General features: G+C 42.2%; 1 protein-coding gene across 1 annotated transcript in view; it reads right to left on the bottom strand.

The window, feature by feature from the left end:
* plxna2 (plexin A2) overlaps window positions 1-17,096 on the bottom strand; it is a 217,876-nt gene that overhangs the window by 85,261 nt on the left and 115,519 nt on the right. Inside the window, exon 5 of the mRNA XM_072656506.1 lies at window positions 5,907-6,007. Within this exon, the coding sequence (XP_072512607.1) occupies window positions 5,907-6,007 (101 nt within the window). The remainder of the gene's footprint in view (window positions 1-5,906; window positions 6,008-17,096) is intronic.

Raw genomic sequence — 17,096 nt, 5'->3', positions numbered from 1 at the left:
CCACATCTCTTTTACATCCCTAATGCTCCAGGGAAAATGACACTTAATGTGCTTTCAGATGTCTAGGATGGCTTGTGAATACTTTACCATCTGAAAATGTGTGTGTGTGCGTGTGCATTGCAACTAAGCTGCCAAAGCATTGATTTTTATTTTGGGGGTGGAGAGGGTATGGGGATGCTGCGGTTGCCATGGTGCTGATAGATGGCCATTAAATGTGTGTGTGAATGTTTATATGTGTGTCTGTGTGTGTGCGTGTGTGTGTGTAGTTAGAGATCCTCCTCTCCTTTCTCTCATTAATTGAAGTGTGTGCCCACCCCACCTGCCTCTCAGTGTCAGTCTATCTGGCCCCGTATGTCTGTGTGGCTGGCTGGGGCTTTGTCTGTCTCGTGGCGGCTCAGGGCCGTCTAACAGGCTGTGTGGATTGCTTTTATAGGTACAGACCACACACACACACACACACACACACACAATTCATAATGAATACACACGTACACACAAACAGCCAGAGAAAGAGAACAGTGCAGATAAAGGCTCCATCTACAGAGACTTGTGTTTGTGAGTGAGGCAGCTTAGGACTTAGGGGTGTGCAAGTCAAAATATCTGGATTTCCTTTTTAGAACACACTAACTAGCCCTGGTAATTAACAGAGTTGCGTCAGGTGTATTTTATGTGCCATCAGCCCTCTGGGACGTGAATTGAAGAGCCTTGCTAAAGCAGGTGTCACATATATGTACTTTTTCTTATCTTGCTGTCGTTTGTGCGCCTGTGTGTTCAACTGACAAGGAAAGGTAATGGTGGTGGTGGGCTAACCTTTGGGCTTTCCTCTACTGCCTGCTTTTAGCCCTGTGTTTTAGACAGGCAATTACATTGTCTTTTCACACACAAAGCCCTGCATGCACACGCACACACACAAGCACACACAGATACTTGACAAGCGGAGATAGATGACAGAAAAAATCCTTTCCTTGCTACCATCTTCCCCCGTTCCCATCCTTTTCCCATCCTTGGTCCCTGTAGTGCTGAAAGGCGTGTGGTGAGGCAGCCTGATTGACTGCAGGCCGCCTCAGGTGTGTATGCATGTGTGTGTGGAAAAAGGGGGTGGGTTTGGTGGACATTTTAAACAGCGAGGGAGAGGGGAACAATTACACACCCAGACAACATTACTAAGGCTTTGTTGAGACAGAAGACAGACAGCTAAGCTAGAGGAGAGGAGAGAAAAGTGGAGGAAATAAGAAGGTTTGGGGGTTAAGTAATGTAACGTATAAAGGAGAGCAGGTCTGAGTAGAGAGAAGAAGAGCAGGTTTGCGAAGAGTAAAGAACAGCAAGTTTGAGTAGAGAAGAGAAAAGCAGGTTTAAGTAGAGAAGAGCAGGTTTGAGTAGAGAGAAGGAGAGCAGGTTTGAGTAGAGAAGATGGGAGCATGTTTGAGTAGAGAAGAGCATGTTTGAGTAGAGAAGAGGAGGGTGGGTCTGAGTAGAGTAGAGGAGGGTGGGTCTGAGAAGAGTAGAGGAGGGTGGGTCTGAGAAGAGTAGTGGTAGGTGAGTTTGAGTAGAGAACAGCAAGTTTGAGCAGAGTAGAGAAGAGATGAATCACAGCTCCTCCATCATTAAACTACTTGCTTTTGCTAATAATTTCACCTTCACCTATTACAACAGTCAAAAGCAGATTGCAGTGAGAAGCAGCACTCTTTCTCTCTCTCTCTCCTCTCACATCCATCTCCTCTCGCTCTTGCCAGTCTCAGCTGTAAATACTCCTTCATTAATATCAATCCTGTCTGCAGGAGCAGGGCGCACAGCCTTACGCACAGACACGTTGTGCCATCCACACTGGAGATCGATATGTAATTAGAAGCCCATTTGGCAAACTAATAGATGCAGCCTGTGATCTGCTTGCATGCTAACGCAGGCCTGCGTGATCAGTGGTCAATATGAACATGGTGAAGACTGAACTGCTGAACTGTGTAATGACCCCAGCGCTATGATTATTGTTATTGTAGTGACTTATACTACTTGAATATGGATGCTTGATTGCTATAAGAGGGCTGGTGAATTCGAGTCCTTCTGATCAGCTGGGTATTGACGGTAGCTTAACCGTTTATGTAAATACCGTTAGGAGGTTAGGAGTAGTGTTGCACTGGACATTCCATGTTCGATTTTGCACTTGCTGCTTTCAGGCTCATAAAACCAAATAACTTTACTCACACTTACTGCTGTCACTCACTGGCCGATCAATAGGGTTCTATCATTAAGTACTGGATCATGAGTGAAGTCATTGTGTTGATTTTTAGGCAAAAGAGAACATTTCTTTGAGGGAAAACTTTAGATTGATGGAAAGAAGAAGACAAAGTATAGAGAGTGAGACAGAAGAATGAGAGAATGAGCGAGGGGGAGAGACAGAGGAGAAAAGGAAGAGAAATGGGGAGAGAGAAAAAGTTTGATATTCAGGGCAGGCTAAGGGTTGACTATGTGGTACAAAGCAAGACTGAATGGAGAGAGGAACTATTCTCTAGAAAACAAAAACACAGAGAGAGAAAGAGAGAAAGATGGATAAGTGAGAGTGTGTGTGTGTTTGTGTCTCCCCACAGCAGAGATCAAAGGCTGGCTCCTGCTGTGAGAATCGTCTCATCTCTGGATCGCCTGCAGTGGCCATGCAAACAAGATGCCAGCTCCGGACTGGACACACACACACACGCACACACACACACACACACACACACACACACACACACCCATTGCATAATCTCTTATAACCCATTGTTAGCCATAAATACAACTCCTTTACACTGTCGTAAAACAGCTACTCCATCCACTCTTCTCTATTTCTGAGTCTGCTTGAGTGCATTACAGAAGATATTTAAGGAACTCCAGTGACCTTTGATCCTGCTGGAGCTTGGCCAATCAGATTGTGCCCAGGATAATAGCATTCTTCACTGGCAAATAATCCGGATTATCTGAAAGCAAACCTTTCCCCTCTCTTTTTCGAATCCTTCTTGCTTTCTCTATCCACTTCTAACTCTATATTCTCCATCAAATCTTCTGAAGCAGTGAATGGTCTGGATCAGAAGGGCGAGACGGACTGCTTATTGTCTTATGATTTATTGCTTAAAGGAGCCTAATGGTGGTCTATTTTAATGTTTATCCAGTTATAAAAGACCCCATTTATCTAGATTGTACCCTGATAAGATGTTTATATTTGGTAGTCAATTGCATCTCAGGTTAGGTCTGACTGTGTGGGAAAGAATGGCAAATATAACTGGTGTTTCAGTTGTTGAATGCATCCTGGAGAGATGGGTGTGTTTATAACGTGGTTTTAAATGTGTCTTGGGTGCATTCACACGATACTAATATAATCCTGATGTCCATGAAGTGACCAGGTGTAAACAGCGTCAAAGTGTTGCAAATCTGATTTAAAAAGATCTGATTTATTTGTGTTCACGCAGCTAAAACCTCAGATCATAAAAAAAAAGAAAAAAACAAACAAACAAAAAAACTATCAGAATGCTTCCACTGCAAGCCTGCAATGCAAATACAGCCATTAGCTTAAACTCTGGGAAGTAGCTAAAGTGTACATAATGCAGGCCGCAGCCAAAGTATGCACTTAGCACTCTTATCCACACCCACCAGTTCTGAGTGTACTTCAGACAGAAAGGTTGTTTTTGCGTCCTGCGATCTAAACGCAGGCTGCTTTTGTGTGGCCCCCGACGGGGCCGAATCAAACTTGCTTCTCTGCCTGTCTCTCTAGACTCTGCTCACTTTTTCTTCCTCTCCTTCTTCGTTTTCCTTTCACTCTGCAAGTAGCAGCTGCCGGTAATTAGAGGGGCTGTCTGCGGATCGCACCACTCTGAGGCAAAGGGGAGGTGAGTGAAAAAGAGAGAAAAAATAGGCAGAGAGTGAGAAAAAGAGGGAATGAGGGTCCTGACCACCTCCTTCAGCTTGGCGCTGGAGCTGGATCATGCTAATGTGCTGCCATGTTCCTAATTACACAGCCTAGCTCAGCCTCGCTGCTATCGAGGAGCTTGGAACATGCAACGAATACTGAGGGAGAGAGGGAGAGAGAGAGACCCATTCACATTCACCCATTCTCAGCATCTGCAAAGGATTGATCAAAGGCGTGAGAGATTATTCATGGAACGCTATCTATCTCTCTCTGTCTCTCTCTCTCTCATATTTGGAGGGAGACTGTCCTGGGGGAAGAGGGGGGTCTTGGAGAGTGAGAAATGAGCAAACATGAGCGAGGAAGGGGGGCTTAATTTCATCAAGTCAACACTGATTGTGGAAAATGTGCCCACTGCGGCCACAGCTGGGGCACACGAGAGAGTGATGCCACGCGGTAAGGAGAGAGAGGTGGGGGAGGGGACAGACAGGACAGAGAAGGACAGAGAGGGAGAGAAACATGAAGAAGGTAGAGATAGATAGCAGTAATGTTGCAGTGCTGCTTTGTGTTGCTGAAAAAGATTCACAGTACACAAGATTCCATGTGCTCTCTTGTGTGTGTGTGTGTGTGTGTGTTTGTAATAGAGGAGTCACTGTGAGCACCATACAGCTTTACGGACACTGTGCAGACACTGTGACAGATGAAAATGTGTTTGAACAAATACTGTGTGTGTTTAAGATTCTACTCAGTTTTAAAGACAATCTGACAGATGTCTGTTTGTGTGTGTGTGTGTGTATGATTCTATACAGCTTCAGAGACACTGTGACAGGTGTGGGTGTGTATGCGTGTGTGCGCATATGTGTGTGTGATTCTATACAACTTTACAGGCACTTGACAGATGTGTGTGTGTGTGAGTGTGTGTGATTTTGTGTTTAATCAGATAACAGTAGTGTAGGCCATATAGCCTTAGTAGAGCCTTTATCACTATGAGCACACTCTTAATGGCCCATCCTGCATAAAGCCAACAATGCAACACCCTTTTGCCTACCCCCAGCCAAGAGTCCAAACATTAATAAAACAATACATTTCACAATCTGATGAGCGTGACAGAGATTAAAACATGCTGAGGCTAATAGCACTTAATGCTACTGTTCTGGCATGCTCCCTGCTAGCGAAGGAGGGGGTCTGGGCTGCCTCGAGAGCAGTGCTGAAGAGAGAGAGTGAGAAAAACAGAGAGGGAGACTGAATTATCTTGCACTCTGGCTATTATTTGTCACCGTCCCGCTGCAGGGGCCATGTAAATTACTTTAAGTGCACTTTTTCACAGCACAGCTGTCATTAAGAAAATGCTAGCAGATCGAGCTGACAGGTCTATTAGGATAAAGGTGTTTTCTTTGTGTTGTAAACGAGAGGAGAGGGGATCTAGCACCCAAAAATGGGACCTCCAACAGGGAAAGGTGATTGATCTGATTTATTCTAGTATAAAATCTTTTGAAACTATCCAGGAGCAATGCTGTTCTGCCTTCCATGTTCTCCTAAACCAGTTTATCTCATTAATCTTATGTTTGATCTTAGAGAAAACATCTGGCATTCTCATCACTGTTTGTCCTGTTTGCCTGAGAAAGGTTTCTCCTTTCCACCTTGTCCTTGGTTCCTCTCAGTCAGTGTTTTTTGTTAAGATCACTTTACAAATAAGGACAAATTTAACTGAACAGCAAGACACAGGAGACTCAAACTGACTGACTTGATGAATATGACTGTGGCTGTCCAAATTAACCACCAGGTGGCAGTCATACACCCTACTCACTATTGGGGATTAGTTAGCGTGCTCAGTCTCTTATGGGAAGTCATACAGTCAAAACCTACGGTCACGTCTTGCAAAATGTGAGAAATACAAGACATGGAAGTGTACAAGTAAACACTTTGTAGAACCTGTAGTGAACACCGCCTGTTAAAACATGCTATTGTCACTGGTACTAGGACCGCCACTGAGACCACAGCTTGAGTGTGTTGAGCGCGCAGAGAGGGCACTTACATGTTGTGCAGCACACACCAGCCACAGTGCGGGTCTCCAGAGCTCAGGCACTCTTGGCACGTCCCGTACTGCTCGCACGACTCGATGGGCACCTGGGTCACCTGCGGAGATCAGACAGTCCGATCAGATTTGATTTTCAAACCTGCACAATACAGTCATTTGGCATTTACTGACAAGTCCAACTGAAGTGTGAAATGTGAGCTTTCATTGACTTCTCATACAGCTGAAGGAAGGATTTTTTTGTTCCTCTGGTCAGACGCAACAGTGGGGCGTTCAAAGTGGGCTGTTAATTGGCTCCAGTGGAAAGCAGATAAGGGTCAGATAGGAGGAATATTGATTCCTGTCATCTCCAGAGGACAGGAACAGCAGGCAACCGCCAAAACACGTCTTTTATTCAGAACAGATAATACACAAACAGACAAATCCAAGGATTGTGATGTGAGTTGTGAAAGATGAACAGTAAAAATATTAATGGACACAAATTTCAGCGTCTTTCTGTGTTGTTCGCATAGGTTTTTAGTATTCACCAATAACCTACATTGAAAAAAAGCCAAAAAACTGAGAAAAGCAAGGTAACATGTCAGCATCAAATTACTTGCTGATTCAGCAAACAGTTTTTTCCGCAAAGTACATGTTTTACATGTTTTGAACAGAATGTTCAAAAACATGTCTTATTGCTGATATTAGAGAGGGTTAGTCAGATCTAGGAGTAGGTTCATTATATATAGAGTTTTAGTATGTATGTATACTGTGCATTTACTCCATGTCTCCATGTTAAAAAAACAAAACAAATCTAAACATGTATGTTTGTTACATTTGGCAGGTTTGGATGACAGATGACAGGCAAGGAGTGTGTGCAGCAAGACAACTGGTGCAGTGGATGTGTGTGTGTGTGTGTGTGTGTGTATTTTGAAGCTTAGCTCAGAGACTAAGCCCAGTCAGTGCAGCTGTGAGGCTGACACAGAACAACTTCAGCACAATGACATTTTGTATGAGCCACTCTCACATACACCCACACACATGTGCATCACACACAGACACATACACAAAAATGTAAATTTAATGTATTGGTAATTGTGTTTACCGTCCAGGGAAGGATTTCTACTACATTTTGGAACATTGCGGATTGGATTGTGTTCAGTGTTTCACAGTTTCCAAGTGCTGACTTTAGTGTGTGGCTCCTCATTCAATTAGGTACAACTACATGACTGCCATAGCCAAAGAAACAATGCAAACTGCATTAGCACACAAAGTTCACACACACACACACACACACACAAACACACACACACACACACACACACACACTGCATTTATTCCCAATCGTTTTGCTTTTTGCTAATGTGGTGCACATTCATAAATGTACGCTCTCTTCAACTGCTGACAAACATGTACAAACTGTTCCTCCTCTCAGAAGGCCTTTTGATGTCTCATAAATGTGAACACACACACACACAGACACACACGAACACTGGAGTGCGAGCAGCAGACAAAGAGCGGGCTCCAGAGACGCTGCTCGTTTTGTCCACTGACCCACTATGCCCCTCACCACTCGCACGTGCATCCTCCTGCTGGCCGCCCGGCAAGCTAGGGCAGCGTTGCTGCGACAACCATGCCACTACCATGCTCCAGCTTTTTCAGTTTTTTTTCTATTAATTCATTTTTAGTTTATTGTACTAACTTTCTTATTTTATTTTATTTTTTTCTGTTCTGATTATACAGACGGAATTTCAAGGTCTTCTTTTGTTCCAAAGAGGCCATAAAGTGCACCTGGAACCATTAAAACAGAGAGAGAGAGACACACACACACACACACACACACACAGGAGAAATATAGCACATTGTGTGAGGGGTCACAAGACTCCTGGGGCCTTTCAAGACATAGGACGTATGTTACTTCCCACCCCCTTATTTTTTTCTGTCACCATTTCTTTACATTGGTATCATCTGTTGATCTGCGTTAAAGGAGAGGTCAGTTATCAGAAATGAAACTCTGTTTTAATGTTTTGTAGTCTGTGAGATCCAAATATATGACTAACCTTGATCCTGGTTTCTCTACCCTGGTCCTGGAGGCACCCTTACCTGCACATTTTAGTAGACTCCCTGCTTTAACTCACCCTTTGATACTCTGAAAGGGTTTGTCAATGAGCTGATTAGTTGAATCAGGTGAATCAGGGAGCAGGAAAAGCACTAAAATGTACAAGGCAGGCCAACAGGACCAGGGGTGAAAAACACCGGTCTAACCAATCCTGCAGAGCAAAGCCTGAATGATCGGATTGGGTGATGAGAACGTACATCTTAGTGCTGTGTGTCTTGCTTCCAGTTTTGAATTTTGGTATCTTTGTCAACCATGAAAACAGATTATGTATTCTATCACTGATAATTTCTATATGCTTGCAACTGCGTGGCCTTGCAGATGTGATTTGATGACATTAAGCACTGCGAAACGTCACAGAATACACGGTAAGTCCAAAGTCAGTGAGACCGGAGGCCGTAGACCGTCTGGCAATGATGTGAATGCTGAGCACCTGAGCACAATCTTGACATAGATTATCTCAGAAAACAGAGACTATAAGTATCAAAAACACCATATTTTTCCTGGATCACAGATTTGACTAAGGCTACAATGGCTTTAGCTAGTGGTCTGGGAGTGGATATAATAAAGTCAAAATTGAAACATAACAGTGTTTGGGGTCTAAATTGGGGTCTAAATCGATACCACTATGGCCTGGGGGTTGCAAGTTCGAATTCCAAATCTGAGAGAGAACAATCGACTGTGTTCTCTTTGGGTGGGTAGATGGCGCTCTTTTTTAAACAATATTAGCCAGCAGAGGCATCTATTAGCTGGTGCGGTGGAGTTAAGTCCTTCCCTTCCTAGTGTAGGCAGCAGTGCTAGTGCGAAGGGGAGTTAGGAACAAGTAGGTCAATTGTCAGTACCAATATGAGAGAAAGAGGCGAAAAATTGGTTTTCAGTCTTTTTTCGTTTATGTGGGATTTGCTTAAGAATAACCAACAGTGTTGTTATCAAACAAACATGTACCAAATATGTACCAAACTATGCTTAGGTTGTCCATTCTATGTTCTCTTTAAACAGGATGTATCCGGTACTACACCTTCAAGACAAATACAAGATAAATAAGCTCTGTTCTAATTGGCTGTCCTGCACTGCGCTTACAAAAGCAGAGTTTATGCACTCCTGAGAACTGTGATGTGAGTGGGCGGTGCTTATCTGCAGTAAGCAAAATGGGCAGGTACATGCAAAGTTGGTTCTCAGAAACAGTATTTACATATAACTTCGTAATTTCTATAATAGCTTAGTATTGTGTACTTTGAAAGTCAAGTGCATTTAAATCCACCAGGCATTCTGTAACTGCTTCTCATCAGAGCAGAAAGCCTTCTGTTCCATTTCTCAAACATTTTTTAGAGAGAATGGAGTGAAAGACCCGGGCTTTGAGTAATGAGAGAGGTGTAATAATACTTAAGGTCCTGCTGTGTGTGTTTGCATATGTGTGTGTGTGTGTGTGTGTGTGTGTGTATGTGTATGTGTCTCGCATGTGTGATGTATAGCCATGCTAAATGTTGCAGTGGAGCTCCACCTGTCCCCCACGAAACAAAGGTAGGCATTCAGCCGTCACTGACCAACAGCCCTGCTGTTGTCTGGTTTTTCATTTCTGCACAATGAATCACACATACACACACACAACTGTTTTTATACGTTGTAAGGACGTGGTGTGGTGTACATGTGTCCCTAGTGTAGTATGTGTAGTATGTATGCAGGCTTATACAAAGGTCTGGACACATATATTACAAATATATTGCAATTTCTGCAAATTTTACAGATTCATTTTTGTCAATTAAAAAAATAACATAAAAACATATTTCAAATGTTCTATTTTGAATAGGGTTATTTTAGCAATAAGCACAGAAGTGCGATCTAAGGAAGTATATTGATGTTCACCTGGAAAATCAACAAAACATGTAATTTGACTAGGGGGTCCAAACCTTTGAACAATTACATATACATTATAACAACTGACCCCAACCCTAACCAACAAGAAATGGTTGACTGAAACAAAGAACTTTCGGGGACATTGTAGGTTAGCCCTGCTTTCCCCAGGAAATCTACAAAGTCAGCATTTTTGTCCTGGAAATGTTCGAAAACAAGCACCCACACACGCATGCAAGCCTGCACACACAGTGTTTACACACGCATACAGTGTCACTCAACACCACACATGAAAGTTAACTGCAGGGGACACCCCCTTCTCCCTATCCCTCCCTCTTTCTCTTTGTGCCCCAGGATAAACAGGTGGTCTAAAGTAATGAGTCCAGCACATACGAGCTGTAGTCCAGCCTGCTATCAAACAACCCGCCAGGGGCCAGGCACACAAAGCAAGTCTGCCTAATGGCTAGACACAACTAAATTGTGGTTCGTCATATTAAGTATTTTTGTTATTTTATTTTTTAATTGTACAACTGTATATACACTTTGATATATATATATATATATATATATATATATATATATATATATATACACATACATTTTAATAAACAAATAATTTGTTCAGATATTTGACACTAATGGTTAATATCTTTGATACCATACAGCTTTCTCCATCAAGTGGAGCCATTGACAGCTATTCTGAAATTTCAAACATTGAATGGACAATGTACTGTGCAATGTCTCCCAGCATCTTACTAACACTAGCCTTCGAGCCTCTGAGCCTGCACTAAGGCAAGACAAACTGTCCCACTGGCAGATAAGAGCTCCCAAGCTCCCTGGTGTAGTCTTTGGGATAGTGCCTTGCAAGCGAAGAGAATGGTCATCACTGATAAGTTAGACTACATCTCCCAGAGTGCCTGTGGGGGGTTAATATTAGTACAGGCTAACTCTCACTGAGGCAGATGAATGGACATGTTAGCAGCTGATAAAAAAGTAATGGGGAAGGGACAGCTGCAGAGCCTGGTGATAAAGCCCCAGCAGGTGTATATGTGTGTGTGTGTGTGTGTGTGTGTGTGTGTGTGTGTGTGTGTGTGTGTTAAGTGCTAAGCAGGATCTTCTTGCTTCCACACTTCCACAATGTGTACACTACTGGTCAAATGTACCAAAGCAAGCGTTAAAAAGATTTTACAATTAATGTAGTTTGCCAACACAGTGAGCCTGATTTAGGTAAAAGCAGCAGTATAAGAGATGCTATGGTGTGACAACAATATTATGAGTCTGAAATTAATGTTTAACTTATTATAAAGGCTTCCACTGATCATGCAAACTTGTGAGGAGCAGTGTTTGAAAGGACAGTTCTAATAAATTAATTTAGTTCCTGACAGAACATTCTATAGTACATTCTGCACAGACTGTGAGCATACAATATGTCATATATTGCCCTGATGCTTCTCATTTGCACTCCCAAGAGCTAAAATAGTGTTATACTGTTGGTAAATATTGTGTCAGCACACGTTTAGCACAGGCTCGTGTTTCCATTTAGCTGCAATGTCTGCTGCTTTTGTTAAACAATAACACATCTCTTGAGACCTTACCGCAAATTTTCATCTGGTTTTTCTGCATCTGAACATAGCGCAATACGTTTATAGAGATCAAGTTTAACCAAACAAGTCCTAAAAGTTTGGTGGCACTGTAAGGGGTTTGTTGGCTGTTTTTTTTTTTTTTTTTTTTAACTGATTTATTCTTTTTTTGTTTCTCCCAATTTGGTACTGACCATCATCCCATCAATTTGTACAATGCTCTCAGCACTAGGAGGATAAGGGCTTAAAACATGCCTTCTCTTCTCTGTTACAAGCGAAGCCAGCCACTGCCTCTATTCAAATTGCCGCCAGACTGGCATTTTTGGGCAGCCAACATGCTTGGAGGAAAGTGCCGGATCCTCACCTCCACCGCACCAGCAAACAGACGCCTGTGCCGACCAACACAGCTTAATAGTGATGCGGTAAGAGAGCACCATCTACATACCTGGAGAGAGCACAGACAATTGTGGAGCCCACTGGATATAGGTTTTAACATTAGAACTACTGATAACTGTTTGCAAACATAAACCATCATCATCATCATTTAGGTCAAGTCTGTTGATTAATTAGACAAAAATAGCAAAGCTATCTAGTTATGCTTATATTTTCAGCACAAGTCCATATAAAACGTTTTCTTTTTAAATCATATGGAATTCATCTATCATGGATAAATGGAAATAAACAGAAAATCCTTAAAAATTAAAACAAACAAACCTCAATAGGCTGAACTGATCAATGTACAATATTTTGTTGTATTTTAAACAATCAGTTCGGTTGAATTATTATCGGTTGAAACAGGTCGTGAAAACTTGTGTAGTTGTATGGGCTGCAAGTTGCACAATTTTGAGAATCCCTGTCTTACTTGGGAAGAGATGCATTTATACAAATGAAGAAAGCAAAATGGTTTAAAAACCTTACTTATAAGGGTGTGCATGTGAGGTAGATATGACCGCAGATATAGTAAAACGATATACCTGCAGGCATTTACCTACACCAGCAGGCATTTAGCTACACCATTCTATTTCATGTTCTCATGTTCTCTTCTATAATCTACATCCATTTCCTACTGAAAAGAGTTTACTTGTGTGTATCATGTATCACAAATGGAAGAGAAGGAAGAAAAAAGAAAGAAAGGGACAAGAATGAGAGATGGGGGCTGTTATAAACAAGCAGAAAATAGTTTGGGTTTGCGTCTAGAGCAGCTGTTGGCCAGCAAACGCTGCAGTCATTCAACACAGTGGGTCAACACAATGAAGTCTGTTCTCCCACCGTGAGCCGCCTGTGTGTGTGCATGCATGTGTCTGTATATATAGGCCTAAATGTGTGTGCAAACACATTCACACTGGACAAAGTGTGTGCTCCTAACAAGTGTATTATAATTTCACACAGCACAGCACCACCACCATTTTTATATAAATATGTGATTCTTGAAACAGCATCTATAATTTCAAACCTATTATGTTAATACTTCTTCCTGATGCTGTCTTCACTCTTGGCACTGGATCATTTCCATAACAAAAGGAGAGAAAAAGAAAAACTGTAATGAATTCTAATGTAATCTAAATGTAACCTTGCAGAGGCAGAGCCAGCGGGAGTCAGCCAAAAGTTGCACTTCTGACGAGGCCAATGTCGCTTTCGGAGAGAGTCGAACAAAATCTGGTAATGTCAGCATCATGTTATGAAAATAGTTGTGCATTCAGGCTGTCTTGTGACAAAATCTGTCACCGATTTTAGGCCAAGGCAATGAACTTTGGAACACTTGAGAAATAACAGTGTCTGTTTTAAGTGTAGCTAGATGTACTAGGTTTGGTAGTAAAGCGATTACTTCATTCCTGCACTTTATGCAGTGTTAACCATTCCCACTCTTATCTATTCCTCTATATCTGGATTTGTTTCTTCATCTTTCATTCAGGTCAGAACCAGCCAAGAAAAGCCCTAAAGAGTGGAGAGTTAAGGGACATAGATTAGTTCTTGGCATAGGCTGGATATTGAATTGCTCTGCATAGATTATTTTGTCTCAATCAAAAATGCCTCTGCTGCTATAAACACCGCCATCAGCCTACATCTGAGTTTACTATAAAGTAGAGCTCAAGTGGTGGGTGATTATCTATAAAAATGTTGTCCACTAATTTTACCCCATTTTCTACCCAATTTTGAAGACCAATTGCCCAACCCCTGTTCATGTACTCCCCCTTCACTACCAATGACCCCAACAGCAGGAGGGTGAAGACTAGCACATGTCACCTCTAACATGTTTAGCCAGCTACCACCTTTTTCCGAACTGCCGCTGATGTACAATCGCTAGGTAGCCAGACGCCTGTGATGACCAACATCACACTAGAGAGGACAAGGTCAATTGTGCTCTCTTGGACCCTGGCTGCTGATAGCAAGCAGCCATCGTCTGACCATAGCAGCAGTGCCTTTGTCCACTGGACTGCTCATTTTTATGGTTTATGGTTTTGTACATACATCTGCAATACAGATGATCACCTAAACATGTGAAACTGGCAGTTAAGATCTGGCGACATATTTTAAAAAAAAACTTTATTAGTTGACAAGAAACACCTGAACACATCATGAGTAAGAGGGAGAGATCAGGTGGTGCAGTGCTGTTAGAGTGAGGTATAGCAGAAGCAAGAAGCAAGCTGAGGATGGATGGAAAAAGATGGGAGCTGCATTGTGACATGGGAAATAAATGCTCACATTAAGTCTCTGCACCTAAGCCTCCAGCATTAGGCTGAGGAATGGTGGGCCATTAGAGAGAAAAATAGAGAGAGGGTTTTGTAGACATATGAATAAATGTAAGAGCTATACATGTAAAGCTCCCTGTAAAAAACAGGGAGAAAAAGAGAGGAGCAAATGATGGTTTGAGGAATGAAGAATGACAAGCAGCCACATTTCAATGCATTGAAGGTGCTACACAAATACAAATCCATCTCATGATTGCTATATAAAAGAACCTCCTGTCCAATCACTGCCTTCGAAACTGCTAATGCATCCAGATGTGCAAGCACACTGGAACCCAGCTCCAAAAAAACAGACACAATCCGAGCCACGGTTACTATAGCAACCTGCCTAGCCTCTAACCCCTCCCACACTTTTCTGAAGGGAGTGATAAACAGCTGGCAACTCTAGGATAGACCGCCACCTTGTACACACATAATGCACACACACATACACGCACACACATACACGCACACATTAATTTTTAATGCGAAGCAGTGAGTCCTGCACTAGCAGCAATGAGAGTTATCGATCATGTCCTCTCAAACAAACAACTACTACTTCTAATACACCCCCGCACATGAACTTACTGACACTCGGGTCTATGGATGCTCCAGGAAAATCGGGAAGGCATGTTTGTGAATGCCCATGTGAACATCAATTACTGGAAACACACAAAGCTGGAAATCAAAAGCCGGAAATGACCGTGCGTGCAAGTGTAATGCAGTTGCACATTTTACACTACCCAAATTTATTCTAGCTTTGCATGCCCATACACAGTTTTTTGCTGTGTGCTGTTAGAATCACAACCAATCTCAGTTCTAAATGAGGGTGTCTATTATTTATAAAAAGTTAAAGCTGAGCATCTCCAGTTGTAAACTGAAGAAGCACACTTCAGATATAAATCATGTCTTGGCTGTTTAACTGAATTTGGTGTCAGTGATAAATTGTGCTTTCTTATTTTTTACCAAGCTGTTCCTTTTAAGAAGAACGGGTCAAATGTGAACACAAAACAAATACAGAAACCTGGTAAAACTGGGATGTCTTAGACTGTCACCAATCTCAATTGTAAAAATGCATGCCTAAAAGTGTCTTTTTACATATCTTAAACATATCCAGATATTTGGTGATGCTTTAGAATGCTGACTTGGCCTACTTTAAATTTTGAGTAACCAACATGGTAACAATCTAAATCCAGTATTGGTTAGCAATGTTAGCCTAGCATCTCTCCAAAGAAGCATGTGTCTGATATCAAGCATGTCTTAGCTGATCAACTGCATCTGGGGTCGTGAATGAATATATATATATTTTTTTTTTTCATTCCTTTTTCAATTCCTTTAAATGAGACTGGGTCAAGTGTGGAGGCAAATGGAAAGATGGCGACAGGTTTTTACCTGAATTCCCTGTGCAACACTAAAGTCTAGATTACAGCCAACAAAGCAAAGTGTTTCTGCAATGAATTAGCTTAAACAGTTAAGCTGTGTGCTTTACACATGATTACAGAGTGGCAAAAATCTACCTCATCTACCCTGAGTAAACCTGTGGCCGCTTCTGTGCAAGTTTGTTTGACATATTGTTTTTATATCATGCATTTTATTTATGCATGACTGTGAAAGAGCCGTTGGACGTTGTCTAAGCATATCATATCCTGTTTAGCAGGAGTTTTGTTGTAAGTCTGAATGTGTATGTCCCAGAAAATCACCGTTTAAGGAATGAATGATGCAAAGGCTAAACATTACTAGTAAAAGTATCCCAGAAATGCATCAAGTGTGAAAAGGGCTTGGGTCACATGATTGATTTACTTATGAAATATGCAAAAAATACTTTCTTCATGCTGCAGTTCTAGCCATAGTTTGCAGCATCTCCACAAACACTCACAAACGTCACATCTAGTGGAAAAAAAAACCCACTGGTGACAAATCCATGCTTGGCTAAGCTGAGGGCAGTGTCTGAGTGACCCCTTCTCCATTCTCTGACTGCCCCTGCCGGCCACTGTGACAGACACACAACGCAGGGGGGGCAGCAGACTAATCTGCTCTTTCAACTCCCCAGGTGAAAGAGAGAGAGCAGAAATGAGCTTTTCACACACACAAACACACACACGCACACACACCACAGTTCCTCAGGCCTTATGGACCACACACACAAGCATCAATTACATACACACACATAAATACATGCTTACTGTATTTTCAGATTTTCAGTTTTCCTAGAGCATAAAACGTTTATATGTGTGCATGTGTGTGTGTGTGTGTGTGTGTGCATGTACTGAAAACTCAATCAAAAGATGCTTGATTGCAAGAGGAGGTCTCGCAGCAGGGCTTCAGTGTGCTGCAGGCGGGTGCGAGATAGAGAGAGAGAATCAGGGAGAGAGACAGCGAGAAAGAGAGAGAAAGACAGGGATAGAGATGAAAGTAGGGAGTTCACTGTACTGCAGGCAGATAGAGAGGGGAGGTGAAATAGATAAGAAGATTAATACTTTTTTCATTGCTTCATTAGAGAGGATGTAAGGCGAGTTAAGGTAATTCATGATTGTGAGGATGGGCGAGCGGGGTTTCTCTTTTCTTGCCACAATCTGTACATAAGATAGATTGCTCCATCATTGAATACACAGAGAGAGAGACTCAGATCAGTGGATATCACAGTGCTGAGCTCTTCTAAAACAGCCAATGATACACTAGCAGGTCTTTAAATGCTTCAAGTGCTGGGTGGGTGAAGGCTAGCATGTGCAGGTGCCTGTGTTGTATGGCATTAATGGGGTTAGAGGAAGGATCATCCTACCAGCCCTGACAGAGCGAGGCCAACAAGTGATAAGTAATCTTCAAAAATTCATATTGTTTAATGTACCCCAACAATTTGAACCGAGCTGTTTTGCAAAGGGAGGGTGCAAGAGCAGAGCTCAGCACTCTGTGGTGCTTGGACCCCTCTGCAAGCTGCTCC

Source organism: Salminus brasiliensis, chromosome 14 (genome assembly GCF_030463535.1).
Source record: "Salminus brasiliensis chromosome 14, fSalBra1.hap2, whole genome shotgun sequence".
Taxonomy (NCBI): Eukaryota; Metazoa; Chordata; class Actinopteri; order Characiformes; family Bryconidae; genus Salminus; species Salminus brasiliensis.
This window is presented reverse-complemented; position numbering and strand designations above follow the sequence as displayed.